The 26,132-nt window shown below is 43.9% G+C and overlaps 1 protein-coding gene across 16 annotated transcripts in view; it reads left to right on the top strand.

Moving 5' to 3' along the window:
* The window catches only part of NPRL3 (NPR3 like, GATOR1 complex subunit), a 47,097-nt gene extending 21,872 nt beyond the window's left edge, over positions 1 to 25,225 (top strand). For 4 of the 16 annotated variants that reach the window (XM_049835435.1, XM_049835431.1, XM_049835432.1 and 1 more), the window contains 7 exons: positions 3,573 to 3,710; positions 4,462 to 4,618; positions 6,475 to 6,581; positions 7,862 to 7,991; positions 17,464 to 17,683; positions 18,833 to 19,025; positions 23,919 to 25,221. In XM_049835435.1, the coding sequence (XP_049691392.1) occupies positions 3,573 to 3,710; positions 4,462 to 4,618; positions 6,475 to 6,581; positions 7,862 to 7,991; positions 17,464 to 17,683; positions 18,833 to 19,025; positions 23,919 to 24,084 (1,111 nt within the window). In that variant the 3' untranslated portion in view covers positions 24,085 to 25,221. The other 12 variants (XR_007510336.1, XR_007510337.1, XR_007510338.1 and 9 more) reach the window with 12 other exon arrangements.
* The last annotated feature ends 907 nt before the right edge of the window (positions 25,226 to 26,132 follow it).

Raw genomic sequence — 26,132 nt, forward strand, 5'->3', positions numbered from 1 at the left:
GTAGCTTAACTAGTTTCTGTGTTTCTTTCTATTTCTTTTGAACTTTGTTCCTTCTAGTGTCATAAGATGTCTCATAGCTCTTACGATGGAGAGACATTAGACAACTTTTTCCTATTTACTTCTCTCTGTCTCAGTTTTAGACTATGATATCCCCTCTCAGCATCCTAATCCCTCACCATGTATCCCTCAGTATCGCTCATCATGAGTTATCTAACCAGAGATTTTTTTAAAGAAGTGTTGAAACTAAGTTTTCATGGGATAAAATGGAATGTCATTGACGGTTTAATAGCCAGTTAGAGTACGGGGAATGAAGTTATTTTTGCCCAGCTATTCTTGATGTCTGTGGGAAAAAGGAAAAGTTGCAGCAAGGTCTCTGGATACCAGTTTACTGCTAGAACAGCAGATGAATTTCAGTATAGATAGATGTAAAGTAATGCATGTAAGGCCAAACAACCCTTATATAGTGCATAACTGCTCTGAAAAGAGCTTTTGGAATTACAGCAGATAGTTCAGTGAAAATGTCAACTCAGTGAAAAAAGCTCAGGGTGCACTAACACTGCAAAAAGTCCTCATAAAATGTGAAGAGTATTTAGGAATGGAGCAAAGAACAAAAGAGGGCCTTCTGTAAATTCGTGGTGTGCCTACTGTGCCTTTGAATCTTTGTGCAATTCTAGGTTTCCTATCAGGGGCTAAACTGTGTTCCTGAGGTTCATGGTGTGCCATGCAGCCAATGCAGTGTTCTCTCCTTCCCATGGTCTTGTGTCTTCCTGGACTCTTTGCTCCACAAGTTTAGTTGGTTAAGAAGAATAAAGTAGAATTGCAGCTAGGTGACTCCCTGATGTGACTTTGAAAACTTGTTTTCTTGGTATTCTCTTCTGTTGCTGGTTTTTGCCATTCTGCTTCTGCCCCTAAAAGAAGGCGGCTTCTGGGTCTGCTGGTCCTCAGCCAAAGATTGTGGGGCCAGTTCGTGGACGTTTGTGAGGCTCGCAGTAAAAATCTTGTTAAATAGATGACTTCATGGGGAATCTGTAAAAATGAAGGCAAATGTGGATCTGAACTTCACTTTCTGTGATTTGACTGTATTTCATGTTGCATGAATCTTTTGTGTATATATTGATGAAATCATTTAACTCTGTTGGCTGGCTAAGTGCAGTTGCATACATTGCTGCTGGAGGATGTAGTTTATTCCTTGTCAAATTATTAGAGACTTTAAATTATTTTCCATCCAAGGAGGGGCAGGTGAAGGAGAAATCATGTACATAAAGCTGTAATGAAGGCTTGAAATTGTACAGTTGAATGCAAATGTAGAAGAATGAAATTAAGATCCAGATCAGAACTGAAAATCTGGTTTTCTTGTCTTTAATTCTAGGCTGTTGTTGTATAGTGCACTGTAGACAAAATTATGCTGTGGAGAGTGTAATTATGTAATTAAAGCTTCTGCCTTGGTACACTTGGACCAAAGAATGAAAGGAACCAACTGTATTTTTCTGTTTCCTGCATGTTAAACTATGCAGGGAAAATATCCTTGCAAGTGTTTCATGTTTTCATGTATCTCTGCTGCTTTCCAGTAACCTGTTTTAACAACCCCAGTAGCTTTCAGGTAGTCTTTTAATTCACTTGTCCCTTTCAGTTATTGCCATATTTTCTCTTTTGAGTATTTGGGCCAGTAGATAGTGTGGATAACTACTGCTTCAGGGTGCCCTTTACCTTGATGTATTTTGAGAGAATCCAGCTTTATCTGTCAGTTGGTTTATGTCTGGTGGAATAAGCAGTGTTACTGGAGTTGCAGCATTTAATGCAAGAAAAAATGGACGTGTTTGCTGTGTTTTGCATTTTCCTTCAGGGTTTGGAGCCTCTGATCATATGTGAGGTGGTAGCACCAGAGAGACAGTGGATTCATCCTTTCAGTTCCTTTTAAAAAAGAGGAAAACATATGTAGTATCTGCTCTATTTGCAGCTTGAAAAATCGGTATTTTTTGGAGGTCAGTGCAAGATTTGAGAACAAAACCATGGCCTCTGTTTTTGAAAAGCATTGTCTGCAGTGAGATCTTCCCTAATGAGTCTGATCATGCACAAGGCAGGACAGGATCATGTTTGCTCTCTCACCACTCTGTTGTGGTTTGGTGAATAGTTATACCGGCAGCCGAAGCTACCCGATGTTTTTGTTTTAAAGCCGAATTTTCAGGTCTCTCTAAACCCTGTATACAACTTGAAAAAGAGCATGTTAGTTTGTGGCCTACAATTGAATGCTAGGTATAAATGTTTAAATCACCACATAAAGAGTTTCCAAGACATGTATTTGCTCCCAGCCTGTTCCTGGCATGTTTTTAAATCTGCTTTGTGTAGAGGGGAAATTCGTGGGTGTTATTGACACAAAAGTCATACTGCGAGTCTCAACACATTTGAATTTAAAATTCAGACTGAAATTTTCAGAGTGCAAACTTTGACATTTTATTTTAGGCCAAAATAAATTCATTTAGAACTAAGTTTAAATCAAAGGACATATTGAGAAATTCAGCTTTCCAGTGTAGACAAGATTAGCTGTTGCTTAAGATTGATTACAAGTTTATATGTGTTCCTATCTCGGTATACATGAAAAGATGTGGTGGGCCTTGCCTCTTCCTCCCTGCTCAGTCCCACTACCTGTAGCGAAGCTGTTTCTAGGCCAGTGTTTCCTGCCTGCGGGCTGGGCAGCCTTGTAAAGGTTTGCAAGGTGGTGCTAGCTTAGCTCCTTATGGTATTGTTACCCATTTTTAAGTAACCATAGTTACCTACCTAGGTATATTTCATCTGTTGTCTGGATTTACAGACTTCTGTAAAACTACCTGAATGACGTTCATTGCTCTAATCTCCCAGCTTTTTGCGTTTTTTCAGTAAAAGAGGCTTATAGTTGCTTTCAGGCTGAACACGAGGGTCAGACTTTATCATCATTCCTAAGATGTCCATCATTTCCACTCCAATCCTGTTGTCTGAAGTCAGCTTAAAGGCTTAGCTTAGTCCCTGTGGTTTCCTAGAATGAAGAAACCATTTAACAAGCATGTTTGTGATTTCATGTGACACAGAGAAGCAGGTTAGTAGGAAATAAACAACCTAAGCAGAATTAAAGGAGTCCATTGTTGTGGAACCATGTTGCTTGTAACACCTCTTGCCCAGTACAGACATCTCCTTTTCTTTTTCCTTGGAGAGGAAGATGGAAATTGGAGGCGAAAACATTGTGCCCAGTTCATCTTTGCCCTTTGCAGCTCCAGTCTAGGGAATTTTCCAGTGCCTTTCAGTAGATCTTCAAGAAACTCTTTTAACTTGAGATACTGCTGCAATGTTAAGGGCAGAGGGACCAGCGGGATGAAGTCTTTCAAATCTCCCCAAAGCCTTGTAGGGGATAATGCTTTGTAAGTACAAGCTAAGGATGCCCTTGCAGCTAGGAATCAGCTGGTCCTCAGCCTGTTTGGGGATAGGGTACATTCAGTCTTTTCTTGTCCTGATGCGATTCCTGTGCAGTGTGAATCTGGACCACTGTTTTCATTTGTTATACGTGGTAAATGCTGCATGTATTTATTTTCTTCCTATTTTAGTCTCTGCACAACGGGGGTGGTCCGTTTACACATCAACAACTGGCTGGAAGTGAGTTTCTGCCTGCCTCATAAAATCCATTATGTTGCCACAAACTTCATACCCCCTGAAGCAATTGAGAGAAGCCTGAAATCTATCAGGTAGGAGCAAGCTTGTCCTTCAGAGTGTGGCTGGTCCTTCCTCCAGTTCCAAGTGTGGTGCCGCAGTTGTCTGTGCTGGCACAGCTGGGGGGATGCTGTGACACTGAGCTGTAGCGGTGGTGGGGGTGTGGGCTGAGACAGGACTCCCTGAAGCTGATGCTGTGGTACCATGATGCTGCTGTATACGTGGCGGTATGAAGCCACAGCCTTTGTGTTAACATTAGGTGGTTGTACTGAGGTGATGCTGCCCGAGAGGTCTGTGCTGTTTCCAGTCAGAGGAATCGTGTGTTCATTTTAATCTGTTGACCCAGAAGTAATTTTGCTTTTAGAAGAAAGAGAGCCCAGGCCCCGTGATACCTTATTTCCTGCATTCCATGTTCACAGCTTTTTACCTGCAAAAGTAACTAACTCTTGCTTTCTTCCTTTCTTCTACTCCATTTTATATTTCAGTAATGCAGATGAGCAGTTTTCAGACTAGTTCTCCGGGCTTAATTGCACACCAGCACAGTGCAGTCTTTTTTTCCTAGTCACTGGGGCATCCAGTTAACGTATAACTATCTATCTCCTTTTTACAGGGAGCATCTTACCTTGTGACATAAAAATAAGCTTCTTCTGAACCATCTTACCACAAAAGGATGATATTAGTTCCTTTTTTACCAGTAGATTGACCCCAGATATCATGGTCTGGGAATAACTAAGCCTTCAGGAAAAGCTGCAGTTTACTGTGCAAATGTATTCTATTTTTCTGCAGGCCTTACCATGCCTTATTACTTTTAAATGATGAGAAGTCATTGCTTAATGAGCTCCCATTGGACTGCTCTCCTGCCCTGGTGAGAGTAATTAAAACTACCTCTGCTGTGAAGAATTTGCAGCAACTGGCTCAAGATGCTGACTTAGCATTGCTGCAGGTACGGGGAACTGTCAGTGGCAGCTGAAATTCTTTTAAATCACAAGGTGTTTTCTTTCTGTGTGCCAGTGGGTTTCTGTGGTACATGAGCATGTCAGTCAGTTCTCTTGGTGTGAGCAGAATGCACAGAAAAAGCACAAGCTTTTGGGGAAAGGTTGGAGAAATGGAGGGCAGTGGTACAGTGACAGGGCTCAACAGTCCTGCAGCCACATCCAAATCACAAATTGCTGTGGGGTAGTAGGGGTCCCTGGAGGTTTCTAGTCCACACCACTGCTCAGAGCAAGTCCATACTTGTCCGTTCAAATTCTGAATACTTCCGGGGATACGTCCTACAGCCTCTCTGGGCCCTGGTCCACCATTTGACCAGCATCAGAGTGAAAAACTTTCCTCATATCTAATGGGAATTTCCCATCTTCCACCTTGTGTGTGTTGCCTCCTGTGCTATCCCTCTGCCCCTCTGAGAAGAGTGGCTGTCTTCTCTGTGCCCTTCCCATTAGGTAGTTAAAACCAGAACAGATAGTACTCTTGACTTCACCGTAGTGGTCTGTCTTGGTTCTGCCGTGTTGATGTCTATGTGCAAATGGAGGCACCCAAAATGCAAGTGAAAGCTTACAGCTACCGTGGCCAAATATGTTGCTTCCCCTGGATCTGCCAAGATCTTTTCTACTAAAGAACTGAAAGCTTGTGCAAACCTACCTATCAATTTCTCTTAGTACATTAGTGCATGGACTTTGCAGAGTCCCAGGAAGAAGCTCTAGTTCAGGCTTGGGCAAAAATTTTGAGCCAGTCTCTCCAAGCCAGAAGCTCTTTCCGAGTTCGTTTCCAGTATTGACAACCAGATTTCAAATCTGAATTGCTCAAGGTGATGTGATGAGCCCTTGAAAAGGGAGTTTTGTGCCAGCGGAGGGAATGAAACTCTGGCAATCATGGGAGGCATGAGGCCACAGTGAGACCACTGTGGATGACTGTGGTCATTGTGGCCCTTTGCCTGTCAGACCTGATGATTATATTAGATGATACGGGAGAGGGGAGAGCCACTCCATGCTTCTAAGGATTGATTCAGACCTGTGAACATGATCTGTGCTCTGTGTGACAGGGCAGAACACAGCTTGTCATCTCAGATGCTCCTGATCGTAGTTTCGTGCCTTCTCTTATTTGAAGGGAAAGGTCCTGTTTTGTAATAAAATTTCCAGGTCTGCTTACAGTGGTCTGTGGTGTTACTTGGCATTATATAGCTATGGGATGAACTCTGGAAATTCCCTACTGCTTCTGTAGTTTTGTTCTCCACAATAAAGCAAAGTTAAATGCATCTAATGATACAGGCTGGATTTTATGTCTTGTAGATGCTATTTATGTGGCTCTTCCAGAGCCATTAACAACCACTGACTTGTTTAACACATTAAAATATTTTGTGTAACTCATTACTGAAATATCTCAGTGCATTAAAAAGGCAGTGTTGGTTACCTTTATGTTTGTGTCATAGTAAAGGCTGATTCTTTTATTTTTCATGTATAACACTTAAAGCATTTTGTGCATAAACAAAAATAGGGTTTTGGGGCATGAAAAGTAACTAAATGTCTATTGATATAGTTTGAAGAAATTCCTTTAAGGCAGGAAATACTAAGTTGCTTAGAAATGTGAAGTGACCCTCTGGAAATTCATAACCTTGTCAAATGCTTTTTGATGTGCCACATGTTATATTAAACCATGAATTTATTCTGAAGGCAGGGTTAAAGGATGGAACATTTTTCTTTCATTTCAGCTCAAACAAGATTTTTCTGTCATTGTATGGAACTCTTGCTGAGAGTTTGAATTTTGCTTTTGCTCTCCTAATTTTTCCCTGTTTTCTCAATGCAGGTTTTCCAGCTTGCTGCACATCTTGTTTACTGGGGAAAAGCAATTATTATTTATCCGCTGTGTGAAAACAATGTCTACATGCTTTCTCCAAATGCCAGTGTCTGTCTGTAAGTAGAAAGAAAACGACTGACTGTAGCAACAAAGTGGTGAGAAGTGCAGATATGCTTTCCTTCCCTGTTTTACTGGATACAGAGTGGGATCTTTTTTCATGTATGAATTTGTTGGGACTGTACAAAACATAAACCATTACATGTGCCTGAACTTGCAAAGCCATATACGAGTTTGTGTGTGGTAGGGAGGAGCATCATAGCAGATCAATATGCTTCTGCAGTGATGTGGGCCTTGGAAGCAATATTTACCCTGTGAAGCTACTTTTAGTATTTTTAGTATGCTTGCTCACTGAATGTCTGTATCAGGCTGTATGAACCTGAAGCAGTATGGAAACATTTACAAAGCAAAATACTTCATGGTTAAGTTAAATCAGTGTTGCATAGGACTATCTGTGTATGTGGCACACAGCATCACCTGAAATTAATCAAAAGTAGCAAATCAGGGTAGTGTTGCTATCACTATTGTGTTGTTTTATGTGATGGTGTTTTATACTGATATGCCTTCTTGTAGACAGAAGGCATTGCGGCCATTTTGAGAGCACGCAGTGGCAATGCAAGGAAGATGTGGAGGCAGTGGTGGGTATTTTTGCTCTGCTGAAATTGGCAACCTTTCTGTGTTGGATTTTGAGATGCTTTTAGAATCTGTGTTGGATCTTAGTTATAGGAAAATAGTTTTAAATCAAAACTTCTGTGATGGAAGTATAAAAATAGGGCAGGAAGGGACCTTGAGGTCATTTGGGAACAGCTGTGCCTGTGTCATATATGGCAGTGCTGTTCTTGAAGACCTTTGTAGATGGAAATCCTAAGACAGACAGTTTTCCTAATATTTAACTTGACTCTCCTTTACTTCTGATCAATCATATTGCTTGTCCTGTCAGCATAGGCATCGAGAACAGTCACATCTGCAGCTGTATTTTGCATATTAAGAGATTGTGTGTTTATCCTGCCCATCTCTGTCTTCTCTTGACTGCCCAATCCCTGTTCCTTTGATCAGAGACTGCGCAGGTCTAGACTTTTTATCATTTTTATTTTTCTTCTCTGGATTCCTTCTGCACCTTGAATAATGTACTGGAGCTGAATGTAACATCAAGATGAAAGTGCATATGCTTCTTGCTTACTTTTGCAGGATGCAACATGCCATAAACTATCCTTACTGTTTTTCTAGGTCACGGAGAATATTTCATTTGGGAATTGGCACTTCTGTAATGCTTAAATGGGTAAATGTTACACTGACCAGCAATATAAAACTGATTTCTGCCTTTACCTCTTTTCTGTAGTTATTCTCCATTAGCAGATGCATTTTCTTGTCAGTTCCGGGGCCACAACCTGCCGTCGATGCTTTCCAAGTTCTCCCTCCCAGTGTCACTCTCAGAGTTCAAGAATCCGCTCGCACCGCCTGTTCAGGAGGTGAGATGGGGAGTGTACAAGAGCTCCTCGTTCTCCTACTAATGAGAACAAGGAATGGTGTTGCTTCTGGAGTACCTAGTCAGGAACCTGCTATTGCAGGTTTAGAAGTTGCCAATTACTGTGTTTCCAACCGTATGATTTGTTGTTTCATATCCACATGCCAAAAAGCTGTGGGGATGTTCAAGGTGAAGCTGTGCGGATGCTCTGTGCTAGCAAAGCACAATTCTAAAAGAAAAATCAGAATGTTTCTTTTCCCTGAGTGATATAGTAGGGAAGACCGAAACTCCATTTGGTCTGTTGAAAACTGTCATAAATTAGTAGGGTTGAGTGCAAGTTTGTGGATTCCTCTCAGTCACACTTGATTTTATTATATTCCATCTGCTTTAAGTTCACAATCTGGTTTTAAAAGCAAACTGTCTAGTCACTTATTCTAGTCTAGTTCACTTGTGCTATGAAACTGGAATTGTTTAAAGGCCATTAGAGGAAGTAGACTCAGCATGTAGTCAACAGAAGTCCATGTGTTACAGCATCAGCATTTTAATGTTCAGATTTTGGATAATAATATATGGATTTTGGATTTGTGAGCTGTTGTTTTGCTTATGCATAGATCATGGCTTGCAGCATTTCTGGGAACGGTAAAATGCAAGAGCGAGCTCAATAATGTGAGGTCTCCTGGCTGACACTGTTATATTCCCGGATGAAGAAGCTTGGACCTCTGAACACACTGTGGCAAAAGAAACATAGGCAGATTTCTTTAGCTGATTTCTTGTAGTGTTGTTTGCTCGCCTTCATACTTTGATGACTTGCTGGCTATATGAATTTAGCCACTGTTCAAATACCTGGAAGATTAACATCAATTGCGCACACAGGCACAATTGTGAGAGAAGAATTTGTTGTAATTACAGGTTGGCAGAGATTATGATCAGAGATAAAGGCAAGTAATGATGTAGCGTCTAATCCCAATAGTATGTACTGGTCAGCTGCCACCTTGGGAGTCAGGGGAAGAGCAGTTTTACTGTTTTTTGTCAGTACTTCATTGTAGTTACAGACAAATCAGTGTCCTGAAAATTGAAGCTGAATTAATAGCATTAATTTTATTCTAGCTGCAGTAGCTTCAGGAGGCATTCTTATTCTCAGTAGTCCTTTTAAAATTAATTACTTGCCTTAATACTTCTCCTTCAATATTTCTGGTTATTCTCAGATGTCCTACTTTTTGTTTAAAATACACAAATAAAAGTCTGCTACTTACTGCTGCAGTTATGCCTTGAAACAACAATGCGTGATCGAAGTTTGCCAGAGCTGTTGGAGGGCTAAAATGGCTCTTTTAGAGTGTGCGTCTTCTCTCTGATGCTCACCTGTCTGTGGTGGGGTCCTAAAGGTCAACAGCACGGCTTGTTTTCATCATCCTTTCAGCCTGTATGGAAGGATAAAGGATGATGCTGTGAAAAGCTATGGAAGTACCTTCTATAGTCTGAAAAGGGGAGGTGAGAACTGTGGTTGCAGAAGACTTGGAGCCACATTGGCAAGACATGTACATGAAGATGGAGACCACCATACACTGGTGGGTTGTTTTGAGTCATGGTGAGCTTCTTTTTGACAAAGCTAATCATGGCAGTTCTTGGGGGAGTTTAGACTAGAGAGAGTTTTTAGATGTTTTCGTATCAGTAAATTTTCTTCTACTTTGATTTACCTATGTAGAACTCTTTGTATTATTGTTTTGTTAGGAACTAGCCTTTGAAGAGAGATGAGTCTAATCCCTGTCCTGAAGTGGTCAGGCTCCAATTGTAATTAGCAGAGATCTAGTTGATAGAGCAATAATCTGATTAAACGTGGGTGGGTTTTTGTTCCATTGTGCAGTGATAAAAGATGCTGTACTCTGAACTGTAAATATTGTCAGTTTGTATTTGCTTTGCCTTTGAAAAAAGTTAACAAAGTTGGGACCTTTCACTGTAATTTTGTTCTTTGTGTACATAAGAGGGGATGTGTGTTTTTTTTAACTTTGAAGATTTTCACTAGTAGTCTTATCTTGTGCTTTTCATCATGCTGACTGTACTGTCTCTATTTCTGAAGGTCATCTGTGCTAGAAGGTCAGTACTGTGGGAAGGGCTGTATTTTTGGCAGAAACTGTTACGGTCTCATGGCATCCATCCCATTTGATTCTTGTCTTAAACATGGGATTGGCTCCCTCCTTTTGGCACGTGCTTCTGGACGGGCAGAGAATACGGAAGGCATTAATAAAGTCCACAATACAAAATAGGAAAGCTGTTAAAGAGCCCTTCCTCCTGTTTTTATACGAAGTTGTACTGCTTGATTTGAAAGAGAACAAAGTTATTTTTGCTAGCTTACTGTTATATGGGTGGAATTGCATCATTCCCTTGGGTAGATGAAAAAAATGTGACACTGGCATTTTTATACTTGGGGTGCTGTGGTATTTTTTGGCGGGTAGGAGGTACAAACAACCTGCAATAGCCTGAGTTAAGGACAAGGGCAAGACTGCCTTGAATGATGGAGTGCATGTCTACATTCTGCTTTTGGTGTCTGCCAAGTAGGTAGGAGACGTCCAGCGAGCGGTGTCTGCCAGGACTGCCAGTGCTCTCAGCCATGCCCTGTGCTAGAGACAGGAATTCTTCCTGAGCCTGTCATCTTGGATCTCTTTTCTTGCCTGTGATGACGAGCAGTATATTCAACTGCAGTTGAACTCTGTGGTGCTTATAAAAGATTTTGGTATTCGTGTAGTGATTTCTATGCTAGCTTCCCTTTCTCTCTGTTTAACCTGCCTTGCTTGGATAGCAATGTTGCAGCAGCATGAGGATGAGCCTATGCCTACAGCTCAGCTGATCTAACGATATCTGAGTGCTGCTGAGAGAAGGGCCTGTTTTTCCCTTCTACTCTCAGGTGTGTGCACACATGCCTTCCTCCTTTCCCTCTTCCCTTTGCGCTAGAGCTCTGGCTCCTGTCCAGCTTGACTCTATTCACCTAACTTGTTTCAGCTGCATTAGTTTTCTGCCAGGTTAGCAGGTGGAATTTGCTCAGGGGGAGATCCAGCAAGTGCCAGGGCTGGTGCAGAATGAAGGAGGCAGTTCTGCAGCTGGGGATCAGTGAGGAAAGCAGAAGCTATTTTCCCCTTTTCATGGCAGTGAGCTGTCTTAGTTTTACTGTGCTGTGTAGTGTCACTTGGACTTACAGCAATCCAACGCAGCCTGGGACTGTCCTGAACAGCAACCAGTTTAGCTTATGCTGCTGGTGCTGGATCTCACCAAGGTGTGGCCATGGTGTGAGGAGATCCTGTCAGCTGATACAATAGGGAAACTCATTTTCCCTTTCAGTGTTTTTACTGGAAAAGAAGCAGTTTGTGTCTCCTCTACCCTGACCCCAAAGAAGCTGTCCTTCCTTCTGCTGCCTGTGACTGTTGGTTCCTGTCCCTGTGCTGTCCCTTCATGTGTGGCACAGCCTTGATGTGGCTGCAGAGCACACCAGAGTGGAGTTCTGGTGGTGTTCAGTGTGGTGCACACACCTTCATAACCTCCTGTGAATGCACAGAAATACTTGGTGACCTAAAACCTTTAGGTCAGCACACATTCATTGACAGAGTATGTGTACTAGGCACTGCAGCTGGTGCATGGGAATGCTTTAATCTGCTCTCAGTGCGAGGCTTTCTTTGTACAATATCAAAGTTTCTTCACCCAGCTACTCTGTGCTGGGTTTGCAAGTTTCTTTGCAAACCAAGAGAAAGGGATAATGCTTGTGGCTTCCCCTCATCCGTGCATTATGGCCTCAGTTAGTTTAATTTTCAGAAGAAGCTGTAACATCTCTCTATGCTGCCTTGAGGAACAAACGTTGCCTAGCAGGAGGGTCTTTCCCCCGTAAGGTAGAAGGAGTGTACCTAGGTGAATTAGACATCCCATTTCCTCCCTGCATCCCCTTCACTACAGTAGCTCTTTATCATAATGCACATTGTTATTATTATTGTAGTTATCTAATTTTCCCTTGATGGGGCTAGGATAACTGCCGGGAAAAAACAGATGGGAAAGTATGACAGCTGCTACTGAACAAAATATGTTTGATTTTTTTCACTTTTAATAAGTCTGGCCATCCTCTTGGGAGTAAGGCACCAGTAGATGAGGCCTCTGCCTTATGTATCTGGAAAACGTGCTGTGGTTTGTGTAACAGCTCAGTGGAAAATGAGCGAGTATGTCAGGGGACGGGAGTGGGAGGAGAGCTGCATGCAAATACTGAATAGGCAGTTGTGTCTTCTGAGAGACATGCTGCAAATGGGACTGTTCTGCTGGGCATCTGGAAGGCATTAAGAGTTACAGGAGCTTTTGTTGGCAGAGGTATGGAAGTACTATTAAGGTGCATTTATATTTGGTTGGACTAGGTATAAAATCAGAATTTTTTTAGTGTGGCAAGTTAAAAAAAATATGTCTTTCTAGGCCTAAATGGAGGGAATGGTTAAGCTGAGAATTCAAATCTGTTACCTAATGATTAAAATGGCAATATTAGACAATAAATTTTTTTGTCCTATTAATAGGCGTCTTCAGAGTCTGTTTTCTGTAAAATAGGGAGAAATTTTAATAGCTTATCTGTTTTTCATAAAACAGTGTGGTTTGAATTATAAAGGTAATATGTTTCAGCAAACATCCATTTACCCCAGTGACTCTGAAGGCGCTGTCCTACTGACCCAAGGCAGCCCTTAGTTCTCAAGTTAGTCCTTGAACAGTGCGTGTGTCAAATAGCTAGACTGGAGAAAGGGGGGCTTGTATATTTCGGTAGGCAAGACAAGTTGTTTTAACTAAGAGTCTCTCCTCAAGCAGTGAGAAACAAGCTAGGATTGAGTGCTTCTGGGTTGCTGTTTTCCCTTTCCTGAACCCGTTGCTGGTCCCGGTTATCTTGGCGTTCTCCTTAAATTCTTAGGCCTGGGAAAGAAAACAGCCTTAAAGAATCCTTGCAGGAAATGCATTTATTTAACACATTACTCGAGTTTTACAAATGCTCCCTTTGGTTCCCAGAGGGAAGAGAATAATGAATGCTGAATCTTGTCCCTTCAAGACTTGGGGCTGAGCTTTCCTCTGACTGTCCCAAACTGCCCAGATGGGCTGACGTGTATAGTGCCCGTGTTTTCAGAAGCTAATACATCTTCTCTGCTTTTGTCAATAAGCACAAAGCAAGGTATTGTTACCAACGCCCTCCATGCCGCCTTGCATGACAACATGCTCTAACTTTGCCTGGGGCCTGCTGCACCACGAGGCGGGGAGAGGAAGGGGATGGCCACGGCTGATCTGTGCCGGCAGGAGCTTCCAGATGGTGTGGCAGACAGGACACCCCCGGCCCCCAGCAGACGGGAAAAAAGCTGCATAGGGGGATGGGAAGGACCAAAGGAATATGGATGAAATTTAGAGTTGATTGGTAGTTAAATTAAGCAACAAAAAATGTTTCGTTTTATATTTCCATCATGGTCCTGGTGTTTCAGCCAAAAAAGGCTGGCTATGGATTCCCACCATGCCAGATGAGTGAGTGAGTGGAGGCAGTCCTGGGACTGAAGTGTACCCTCACCTGGGAAGCTACTTCCAGCCCTTTTGGCTTCAGCAAGGAGCCCAGCTAATCAAGTAGACTGACACCAAGCATGAAGATAACCCTGTATCTCCATGGGAGGAAGATCATTTCTGACAGCCAGCGCAGCACAGATGGTGCAAGGAAGCCTCTTCTCCTGCAGAACTCTCTGTAAGCTCCATCAGAGTTCAAGAGGAGCTGATGGAGAATGGATGTTAATTCAGTGTTCATGTTCAGAAGGACAAGCAGCAGAACGTATTTGTATTGGGTTTGTGTGGCAAGGTTTTGGTAGCGGGGGGGTTACAGGGGTGGCTTCAGTGAGAAGCTGCTGGAAGCTTCCCCTGTGTCTGACAGAGCCCATACCAGCCGGCTCTAAGATGGATGCACCGCTGGCCAAGGCCAAGGCAATCAGTGATAGTGGTAGCACCTCTGTGATAACATATTTAAGAACGAAAAAAAGTTGCGGGGCACACAGAAACAGCAGCCGGCGAGAGGAGTAAGAACGTGTAAGAGAAACAACCCTGCAGACCCCCAGGTCAGTGAAGAAGGAGGGGGAGGAGGTGCTCCAGACGCCGGAGCGGCGATTCCCCTGCAGCCCGTGGTGAAGACCATGGTGAGGCAGGCTGTCCCCCTGCAGTCTGTGGAGGTCCACGGTGGAGCAGATCTCCACCTGCAGCCCGTGGAGGACCCCACGCCGGAGCTGGTGGGTGCCCAAAGAAGGCTGTGACCCTGTGGGAAGCCCATGCTGGAGCAGGTTCCTGGCAGGACCTGTGGATCTGTGGAGAGAGGAGCCCACGGAGCAGGTTTTCTGGCAGGACTTGTGACCCCATGGGTGACCCATGCTGGAGCAGTGTGTTCCTGAAGGACTGCACACCGTGGAAGGGACCCATGCTAGAGCAGTTTGTGAAGAACTGCAGCCTGTGGGAAGAACCCACATTGGAGAAGTTCGTGGAGCACTGTTGCCCGTGGGAGGGACCCCACGCTGGAGCAGGGGAAGAGTGTGATGAGTCCTGCCCCTGAGGAGGATGAAGCGGCAGAGATAACGTGTGATAAACTGACCGTAAACCCCATTCCCCGTCCCCCTGCGCTGGTGGGGGGGGGATAGGTAGAGAATCCGGGAGTGAAGTTGTGCCCGGGAAGAAGGGAGGGAAGGTGTTTTGAGATTTGGTTTTATTTCTCATTAACCTACTCTGGTTGATTGGTAATAAATTGAGTTAATTTTCCCCAAGTTGAGTCTGTTTTGCCCATGACAGTAATTGGTGAGTGATCTCTCCTGTCCTTATCTCGACCCACGAGCCCTTTGTTATATTTTCTCTCCCCTGTCCAGCTGAGGAGGGGGGAGTGATAGAACGGCTTTGGTGGGCACCTGGTGTCCACCTCTGCTAGACCTTATCTGTGAAAACACTTGCTGCTTTTGATAAGAAATAGGTTTAAACCTGGAAAAAGTTGAAATGGTGTGAGGCATATTTGCAGTGATGGCACAAAGCACACCGGTTTGGGCATGGTGCAGGATGCTGCATTGCTTGGGCTTTTTTCTAGGACCAGATTTTAAGAGGTACCAAATTCCCGCTGAAGCCCAGCTTATTATCGATAACTGTCAATGATCATCACTGTCTCTTATCTAGGGATGACTGTTCAGGCTCACTTCAATATGGAGGAACAGTTTTCTCTAGTTCTCAGGTTAGTCTCAGCCAGTCTTCTACTCTTCCACTTATGGCACATAGACATTTGGCAGTCATTGGTTGTACAATGTTATGATTGTAAGGCTGTAACACCACTTTTGCCTGGCTTCTTGTTCTGCCAAGCCATAGCTGCTGGCTCAGGGGTGGCTTTCTAGATATTTGCACAAGAGCGTAGAGGTGAAGGTGTGTATGCAGAATTAGAGAGTGTTGGATAAGACTTTCCACACACATGGAGCTGTAAAGAAAGCAACTGGCTATTTTTGTAATTTACGAAACCACCAAGGTGACCAGTGGAGGCTGGTCTAGGTCAGGCCCTACCCAGCAGATTCTGCAGGTCTGGTAGAGCCTGTCTTACTGTCTCCTTGAATTGCCTTGGATTTTTCCAGGGTTATTTTGTGCTGTGAAATGTGCAGACCTCTTTCATTTGATGTGAAACTAGCTAATCAGACATTGCTGCATGCCAACAGGTTGGAAATTTAAGTAAAATATATGAGATATCTTTCCATCCAGGCCTGCATCTGGAAGGAAGGTTTTTAGCAATGTAATCACTGGAGTAAGCCTCCTTGCTTTTCCAGGCTGATTTCAGATGTTAGCAAAACACTATGCATTTGGTATCTTTTGCCAACCTTCCTCTTCTGTAGATTTTCTATTAAACATGTAAAATGAATTATGGCTTTTCTGAAAAAGATATTTGTGAAGGCAGTCCCAGATAATATGTTTTAAGATTAAAATCTGTTCAACCTCCAAAAGTGGTAATCCCTGAAAAGACAGGGTGTGAGTCTGTTTGCAAACAGAAGATGTTTCTTTTGTGATTTGGTAGCAGAGGAGGAAGTGAGAATTAAAAGATTTATGGAAAAAGGAAAATTATGTGAGCTGATGAACTTGGTTTGGGGCTTTTACTGAGATTTGGCCCGTTATCCTGATGATTAATACAGCAGAGCTAGCTTCCTTCTCAGAGTCTGAGCTCATTCTGCATGTGTTTCTCACCAAAACAGTTTTGGTTGCTATGAAATCCCCAAACAGCTTTTGTCAGTGGATCAGTGTTTTCAGAGCCGTTAGCTATGGGAAGGGTTGCCTACAGTGATATGAAAAGGCTTTTTGTGCAGAAATTCAGACACGATGATGTGTTTTGAACGCTCCTCCAAAACTCCTGAAAATAGGCCATGCCAAGAACCTACAAATGCTTGTCCCTCACTCTTGCCCACTGCTTTCAGCATCGCTCTGGGGACATTGTGCAGGTCTTCAGCTACAGTAACACAAAGGTGTTATGCATGTTTGTTTAATACAAGCATCATCGCTCGGCGCTTTTGGAACTCTTGCTTGTCTGCACCCTAAAACCCTAGGTGCCTTAATAAGCTTGGCCTGTCCTTTTATCGCAGAGGGATGGGGAGCAAATGGGGGATATTAACCCTTTGCATTGAGAGGGGACTACTTGGCAGTGGCAGGCTGCTGTCTCTTGCCAAGGTTTCTGCTGCTGTTAGTGCTATTTCTGTATCGCTGAGTCCTGGCATGGCTCTGATCTCCAGAGTCTCTCCCATAGTTATGCAGCAATTTCCCATCTGACAGCAAATGGCTCCTACTTCTGGGCACCTGTCTTTATTGGTTTAGCTCTGCCCCATCACCCTGCCCTCTCCCTGGCTTTCTAGGGGAACCTGCACTTTAATCTGACTGCTCGGCGATTAACACTTCGATGATTACTGATTTTAGTGGGCCTTGTGTACAAACCAGCAAACTGGTCTCAGGGCTCACGCTGTTTGGCCATGGACATTGGGGCCTGCATCTGGTTGACTCATTTTCCATGTCTGGTCTCTCAGAAGGAAAATTATCCTATTTTTTTAGCACTTACTAAACTTGTTTTGTTAAAAGAGGACCGAAAAGCTCCAGGTGGGGTTGTATGGCTACACTTGGATGGCTGAAGCATTATGTGGTGAGGGCATTCAGCTGCTCTGCTAGAACATAGCAGGTGCTGGAGCTATGGCAAGGGGGTGGGGCTGGTTCGTTTGAGGACACTGGTTGTGCTTGTCAGCATTGCGTAAAGACACGGTGATCATTAAAGGTTTGATTACAGCCTAAGCATCCACAAAGGCTTTGGATGTGATGAACACGTGTGCCTGGTCACCTTTTTATGATTGGAGAAGAGATAAAACTGTTGTGTGGGGTAGAAAGCATTTCTCCTCGTGACTTTTAGTCACAAAGCCTAACCTTTGTACATTGTTTTCCTCCTGTATTTTATTTCACAGGTATTTAATACCTCATTTCTTACTCTGCAGACCCAGCTCATTCAAATGGTGATATGGATGCTCCAACACCGGCTTCTTATTCAGCTTCACACTTATGTCTGTCTGATGGTGCCACCAAATGAGGAGGATTTCCGAGCCCAAGATGAAGACATGCCCTTTACTGCTAGAGTTGGAGGCCGAAGTTTAAGCACCCCCAATGCTCTCAGCTTTGGCTCTCCAAGTATGAGCACACTTTGCTGTTCAGACCACAGCTCACTTCTAGAGCTTCCCTTGCGATGCTTAGGGTAATCAGGCATTGGTAACAAGACAACTCGTCTTTGCTGGAGTGCTTGCTAATTAGGTCCAGCCCTTCTTTAAATTTAGAGCTGGGCATTGGTGAAAGTCTTAAGGGCTGTTAGATCTTAAATTCTTGTTTTCAAAAAGAAGTAGTGCTTTGTAACTTGCCAAGTTCTCATTTGATCATGTGAAATATTTTTATCAGATTTTTTTATCTGTTTTTTCGAAGTAACTTCCTTGCTGCACTCAAAAGTAACGGCCATGTTCCTCTGGCTGCACTGCTGTTACTACATGAACTTTGGTTTTCAGGAGAGGAAGAAAACTGTGAAAATTTGTTTCAAACGGCATTGGTTTCTGTGGGCTGTAGAGCCACCTAAGAAGATGCAAAGATAGCTGTCGTTCTTACAGATGGTTGATTTCTGTTTATGTCTCCTGATTTCTGTAATGTCCTTAGTGCCATTCTTCAGGGTGATTCCAGGAAAGCATTTTTTCAAGAGCATAAATCAGATACAATGCTGAAATCCCCAAACTTTCCTGCCTGTGCTGTTACAAGCAGCATTCTCAGAATGCCACCGAGGTTGGATATCAAGAGACATTCTCTGTACAACTTTCAGCTTTACAGAAGCCATGAATTAGGGCAGAAATCTTGGAACATTAGTCAGATAAGTCTGCGATCTGCTTATTCTGGCCTGCTCACAAGAGGATATTGCTTCTTGGCCTTCCTTTCTGCTTGCTCCCACCTTCTGTGCTGTTAGGCTTTTCATGTTACCACTTCATGGTATTGCAGCAGAGCTGGCTGGGAATTTTCTTTTCAGATGTTTTTTATGGACTGTTTATAGTCTCCAGAAGTACAATTTTCCACATAAATTGATGACTTCGTTGAAACATTTGACTTTCCCATTGAGAAAATCTCTGTGTTGTCATATGACTAATTGCAGATACTTGTAGCATTTTGAGAGCCACTTTCTTTGCTCTGCAAATCTGAAGGGATTATTTGGAAAGACTACATAGAAACAGCCTGAACTGATAATCTTTGCATCATTATGCTGAGGAATATAAAAATTCTGTGTCTCTTTCTCTCTTCCCCTGATAGCTAGTAGTGATGACATGACTCTGACAAGCCCTAGCATGGATAATTCCAGTGCTGAGTTGATACCTGGTGGGGACTCACCCCTAAATAAAAGGATGACAGAGAATCTCCTAGCAAGCTTGTTGGAACATGAGCGGGAAGCTATCCTTAATGTCCCTGCTGCCCAAAATCCAGAAGATCTTCGCATGTTTGCAAGGTAGGAAATGAGCAGTGCAGAATGTAATGTTTTTTTCTTATCCTTGCTGTTTTACTGAAGGATTTACTAAGCAAATCCCGTTAGCTTGGGATTTTGGAGGATAAAATCTTTTGGGTTTGTTCCCGTTATACCTATTTCATCTGTGCACATCAGTTTTTCACAAAAACTAATATATGTGTCACAAGAACACTTGTTAACAAAGAGTCCTGGATGTGTGACGGAGCATCAGGGCTTATGGTTGGACAACAGGGACTTCACTGGTTGCCTGCCAGTTTTCCAGTGTCCACACATGGTAGACATAAAACTGCATAGCCTGAAAAAACCTTCTGAGCATGCAAAGCAAAGATCCAGTCATGCTGATGCTGTCATTTTGTGTCTGTTGATACTTCCAAGCCAGCTATCCTTTATTTTAAGGTTTGTAGACTCCATGCAAATATGAGACTGAGTAGCACACAGTTTTGTTGTTACAAATTTCAACACAACAAAAATACACAAGATGTGGTTCTGCACACGGTAAAAAGCAGAATGACTTCCTAACCAGCCATCTGGGAAAAAGCTGTGGGGGAAAATACTTTTTTCTTCCTAAGCATTTCAAAACACAGTGGCGTCACTGGAATGCAACTTTCACTGGGTTTCATACTTGTGGAGCAGAAGTACTGCAAGCAAGTACTGAGGCAAGTACTGCAGCTTTTCCTATACTTTCTAGATTCAGTTGGTAATCCCCTGAAAACCTGGTTCTTGCCCTAGCATAGATATAGTCAAGTAGCCTAGAGAAACCATAATAGCAAGAAAATACTTTCTTGCCTGTGGCAAAGTTTGCAGCTATGCTGTGCTCAGGTATTCTCATAGAGCTCTCCCAAGCTTGTGGGTAATTACTGCTCTCTGAATTACTCATCTCCTCCATCTTCAGAGGATATTCTCTGATTGAGAAGCAACACTTTGGCCATTTGAGAACTTTGAAATGTTTCTTCCTTATTAACAGATAAGTCATTACAAAACCAGTGAGAAAGGAAAGTAAAAACAAAATCATAATTGGTGATATGTTAAGACAGAATTTGTGGGGGATGCTTTGGACCAGTTTAGTGGCAATGCAATTTCTCAGTTATCCTAGAGAGAGGGAAGGATTTCATGATTGCTCCCCTATCACTTCCCTCATCTGGGTAAAACAGCCATTTGAAAGCTCTGGAATTGCAGATACAAAAAATTACTTTGATTTCTTCATAAAATCGGTTGCTGTAACCAGGCAGCTGTCTGAATGATGTTTATTTTGCACTTCGCTTGTGCACCACGTTCTTTTGCAGATCCCCAGGATGGCATTGCTAAGTCTGAATTTCCATTCTACTATAGATTGAATTGACAACTGCATAGCTTACTCTTTAAGTCAACAGTGAGGAATAGAGAAGATATGATAAACAAATGGGTCCTATGGGTAGGATGCTGGAGTGTACAAATAGAAATGTTTACGCAAGACACTCCTGGTTACCAGTGGCTTTATGAGACACCAAAACTTGGAGGTTGTGGGTGTGTTTTCTCTCTTTTTGTGCTGTAAACCATCAGAGGTGAGTGTCTGGGTAAACCTATTGCTCTTAATGAAAGTATAAAAAATTGCGGAGAAGCCGCTGCAGTGAATGAGCTGATCTTCCTCATTACCCTAGTACAGGTTACTGCGCCAGTGCTTCTTTTTGCTTCATTTTGAGGAATAGCAGCCTAATGAGGGCTGTGCTCTGGCAAATAGCTCTGCTGTATCAGCTGCCTCCCAGAACAAACTCCTGCTATAAATGCATAGTTAGTGCACTAAATATACTGCAACTGCCCTTCCAAGCGTAGTTGTGTGTGCACACAAAGGGATGGGCTATTTTCAGCAGAGTAATAAACTTCAACCCAATACATTTTCTCGTGTCTATGCCTCTGAACGCCTGTTATTCATTAAACAGATGGCAGAGGCTTCACTGATGGCTTGTCTCCCAAGCCATGGGTGTGGAATCACTTTCAGGGTTTGTTTTTTTTTTTTGCTTGCTCTTAGATTGGGAGATGGAGATCCTTCACTCCACTGAGGAATGCTCATTGGTGGCACTAAGCTGTGGATAGTTCTGCTCCACTTTCAAGCAGTGCTGGTGGAAGGGATATCTCCCTGGCTAGGAATAAGCTAATTTTATTTGAATGACTAGTCTGAGATTTATTTTTTTTTTAAGCATTTAAAAACACTACATTGCTGTTAAAGGGGCAGATCCTATAACTTGAAGAGGGGAGAAGAGTGATGAACAATGGAAAAGCAATAAGCTTCCATCCATCTTGTCAACAGACAAATCTGTGCAGCTTAAGGACTCAAATGGAGTGTAATTGCCCCAAGAAGTGCCATCTTGTGTCCTGTTTGGGTCCCATAATTATTCATTGCTCAAAAAGGCGAAAGTAGTGCCCATCTTCACTGGAGCTGTGAGCCCCAAATCACAGCTTTGTAGATTCTAGTTAGACTTTTAGGAAGACTTCTTCCCTGGAAGGGTGGTGCAGCCCAGGACAGATTACCCAGGCATGTAGGGGGATCTCCATCCTTGGAGGGTTTCAGAGCTTGGCTAGAAAAAGCTACAGCATTGGCAATAGTCCTGCTGGAGCAGGATGCTGGACTAGACTTTGGAGGTGTCTTCCAGCCGGCATTTTTGTGATATTCTTTAATATCCTCTCTAGCTTTTACTGGAGTGGAAAGTATTTCATCTTGACTGGTTACGAATCCAGACTCTTTTTGAATGCAGGATGGATTTATTTATTGGAAAACTCCTGCTTGGTCTGTGTTGCTGTTGAAAGCCAGGTCATAATCATTTGCACAGAAGACAGCTGTGCCAGGAGATGACAGCATGGGCAATCACAGTGAGCAGCTTTGTAGAAGGGAGAGAGTATGTAGCTTTAAATTTTTTTCGAAATCACTTTCTGAACAGTGATACAAGTTATAAGATACAATATACAAAAATTTCAGTTGATACCTCAGGGAATGGTCTGGTTTTGACATGTACACGCACAAACGGATGCTGTTCCTGCTAATGGCCACTTCTCAGTGTCACACTGGTTGCCATCGGCCCAGGGGAGGAAGCCAATTAGCCTGATTTAAATACCCAGTGGGAGATACTGCAAAAGGCAAATGCACAGACCAGATAGTGGAAAGGTAAATATGACTGGAGCTTGTCCATCTGTTGTTTGTTTGTACTGCAGGTACAGAGATGTAGCAGTTATGTTCTACATAACGGTGCCAACTTGAGAGCTGGCAGATGAACATCAAAGTGGAAGGGAGTTTGCAGTGTGCTGGGGGCTGCCCTGGGCTGCCAGCAGGGATGAGGCAGTGAGGTTCCTGGCTCTGAGCTTATGTACAGCTGTTTCAGGAACAAGGCGGGTGGTGAGAGGAGGGACATGGCAAACTATGGAGCAGAGAAACACAAATGGCAGTGGACTGGAGGTGAAACCTACTCTGTGCAGTGTAGAGGGAGGGTGTGATGGAGGGAGACTTGTGCCCAGTGACTCCTTTCCAGTCACCTATGAAGGGTAATGGGTGACAGGAGTGCCTAGCCTGAGCAGCAGAAGACAGTCAGGCAAATGTCAGTCCTTCAGGGAAAGAATGAGAGGCCCCATCCCGCTGTCATGTGAAAATACACAGGAGTGCTCTAAGGCATATTTGGTGTCTTTCAAGGGCTGTTCCTGCATGAGGACTGTTTGAATGAATTGGAAAACAGATCTTGTCATCTCCACTCATTTTTACTGTCAGTTGGCATGAAGCAGCAGGCCAGCATATTCCTAAACTGCAGATGGGTATGGAAACATGAGCAAAAGCTGCTGAAGCACAGAGCAGAGCGCAATGTGTAACACCTGCAGACGCACATCTGTCTGCATAGCTGGGGAAGTGATTCTGGCATATGTGTTTGGGCCTTGATGGGTAGGAGTATTTGAGTGACATGTGCAGTACGGTTCCTATATTTGGGCGGTTGTTAAGACAATTAAGAGACTGAGCAGTAAACCTGAGCTTCGTCTGGAGGGCTGGCTTGGTGTTACGGCTCTGAAGGGTCTCTGGGGAGCAGGCCCTCAGCCATTAGGGACTTGCTAAAGTGAAGAGGCTGCAGCGGTTTTTCTTAGACCCTGCCGTGATTGACTGCAGGGGTGAGGTTAGCTGACATCTGTAGCACGTTGGTGGCCAGCAAAGGGGTATCTGCGCTGTCTCTATTTAAAAAGAACTGAAAATTTAAGAAGCCAGTGTGGTTTTGAGCTTAGGTTTCAAGGTTTTGGGGCTCTTTGGGGCCTTTATAACTCCCAGAGCTTCTATGGTGCCTGTCACCAAGATTTCCATCTCCCTGTTGTGACTGTTCCACCTAACGCAAGCTGACCAAACCTCAAGAGTGCATGACTTGTAGTTACCAAGCCCTTTGGGCTGCTGTGAGGGGAAAAAATATGCTCTTCATTCTAAAAGCAAGTGTAGGTACCTAGGCCTCTGATGCAGAGCTGTGATGAAGGGCATTGTAGACCCATCTAAGAGAGGGCAGAAGTAAATCTGCCACATCCTGACTTCTCAAGGCTTGTTGGCACTTGTGGTTCCTTGATTTCTGGAGTAAAAACTATGTTGAAAATTGACAATCTTGGGAAGTGCCCCAGGCTAGGAAACCTTTTGATACAAGGAGGACCTTTGCAAAGCCCTGAAGTGGGGGAGTCCCCTGCTTTTCCAGGGGATTTCTGTGGTAGGCATGCCTAAGGTAAGAACCAATTTAATATACTTCACTTTTCATGTAAATGAGGGACACAACCCAAATGCCTTCTGATTTGGGTCCCATGGGAGAAGAAACCTTGAGGGTGGCAGTATCAGTTCTGGCTTTGTGCAGCTGCTTTTGGCTCACGTGCCTCTCTTGCTGTCCTTCCCTGCAGGTTGCTGCACTATTTCCGAGGCCGACACCATTTGGAGGAGATCATGTACAACGAGAACATGCGTCGCTCCCAGCTGCTGATGCTGTTTGACAAATTCCGCAGTGTGCTGGTGGTGACCAGCCATGAGGACCCCGTGATTTCAGTTTTTCAGTCTCTCTTAAAGTGACTCTACTAGCAAAGGAAGGGTACCTGCTACACTCTCCATACTGACAGTCTAACAGATGCCTAAAAACTAAAGGAGGGAGGTGATTTTCAATTCCTTCTTGCCATGTGACACAGAGCAGGTTCTCCCTGGTTAAACCATGACACCCTCTGTGCCTCAATTTCCCATCTGCTCCCTGTGGTGACACCTGAGGCCAGTCTGTGTGAGGGCTCTGGGGCCTGCTGCAGGACAGCATGTGCTTGCTCAGCCTGGATTTGTGCTGTGCCACATTCACAGCATGGGAGCTGCCAGTTCACAGCCCTTCCCTGACCCTGTTCCCTCCCCAGGGTTTGTGAGAGTGGTCCAAGATTTCCACTGCAGTGTTACTGACAGTACTTCACCTTTGGGTGTATGCTGGTGCATCTGAGATGCTTTCTCTGCTGTCCAACATGACTACTGGGTCATTCAGCCTATCCCCATGGCAAAACATGCATGGCCTCTGCTTAAGGGCAGAGTGGAGTTGGCCTGGCTTTTAGGGAAATGTCCCTGGGCATCGAGGAATGCTGTTTGATCATTGTTATCTAGCAGCAGTGAGGACATAGGTAGGAAGGCAAAGTATCACAAGTAAACAGTTTCATGAATGAGAATGACTTGCTCAGTGTGTTACAGCTTATTATTTCTTCTCCCCTTATTACTAAGTGTCTATTGGAGCATAGCTGTCACTGAGCTCCCTATGTGTTTGTGGGTGTTCAGGGTTTCCAGTTTTTGGCTGGGGTTGGGAAGCATGACTGGAAATTAGCTGGCCAACCTGCAAGTGCATGGACATACTAGTTCCACAGAGCCAGAGGCTGGTGCTAAGGGCACTCAGACTTGTCCCCTCGGGCTTGTTTTGTTCCTCCATTCCCTTCCCTGCAAGCATGGTTGTGGCTGCAGGGAGCCAGACTGGGAACCTGGCCTAGGTTAAAGATATCCAGGTGAAAAAACAAGATACAGGTCTGTATGTGGCTGTGTTTCCTGATATGGCTTCTCTAGCTGTGCCAGGGCTAGAACAAGAGCAGATAGCCCTGTTTCTGGGGACAGCAGGAGCTTATGCCAGCTCAGGCCTGAGGCCACTTCCCCACAGTGGCTCACTGCACTGTGCTGTACACCCAGGGAAGGGTGGGGGAGACCTTTACCTCCATGGTGGAGGCTTCCAGGGGTGTGTGTTATTAAAAGATTGTCAAGCTCCTCCTTAAGACCTTCCCTTATACCACACACACAAGCTGGAGTTTTTCCCAGAGTTGCAGGCTCTCACAGAGCAGCTTCACTTGCCCACTCAAACTGGGTGAAACTGTGAGCTTTATATAACTTATCTACGATCAGCAAGGCACAGTGTCCACAGTGCATCAGATGACAGCTACTTACAGTCCCTTCAGTGAGTCTTCCCCTGCAGCTGCAATCAGGGATGTTATATAAAAGCAAAAGCAATATCCGACCTAAAAATCAGATCAACATTGTAGAGCCTCGGTCCCAACCAGACCCCAGCAACTGCATCTCAAGGTGAGCTGCTGAGATCAACATTAACAAGGGCTGTTCAGAAAGGGCCAAACAAGATTTTTTTTTTTTCATGTGATGGGGGACAAGGGTTTTGAAAAACTTGAGCTTTTTTTCTTGCATGTGAATCCTAAGGTGGTGAGGACAGGGTGTCCCTGTCACCCTTCAAACTGCCAACGTGGCTGCAGTTCTGCAGGTTCTGCCCTAAATCCTAGTGGTTTTCCCTCCCTGTACCTCATGGCAGGCTACAGCACCATAGAAATCTCAGCATTGGTGCTTTCTCTGTGTTGGGGTTCACACACTGGTAAGTTTTGAACTGGTCTCAAAAGCAGCTGGGAAAACAAACAAAAGACATTCTTGTTCTTCAAGCTGGATGTTATAGACTGGTATAAGTTGGAAGGGATGTCTGGAGGTTTGGACAAAGAAAATATGTTGGATCAGGTCACGCAGGAGCTTGTCCAGTGGAGATTTAAATACCCCACAGCTTCTCTGGGCCCCTGTTCCAGTGTTTGACCACTGTCATGGTGAAAATTTTTTCC

This window comes from Accipiter gentilis, chromosome 33 (assembly GCF_929443795.1).
Source record: "Accipiter gentilis chromosome 33, bAccGen1.1, whole genome shotgun sequence".
Classification (NCBI taxonomy): Eukaryota; Metazoa; Chordata; class Aves; order Accipitriformes; family Accipitridae; genus Astur; species Astur gentilis.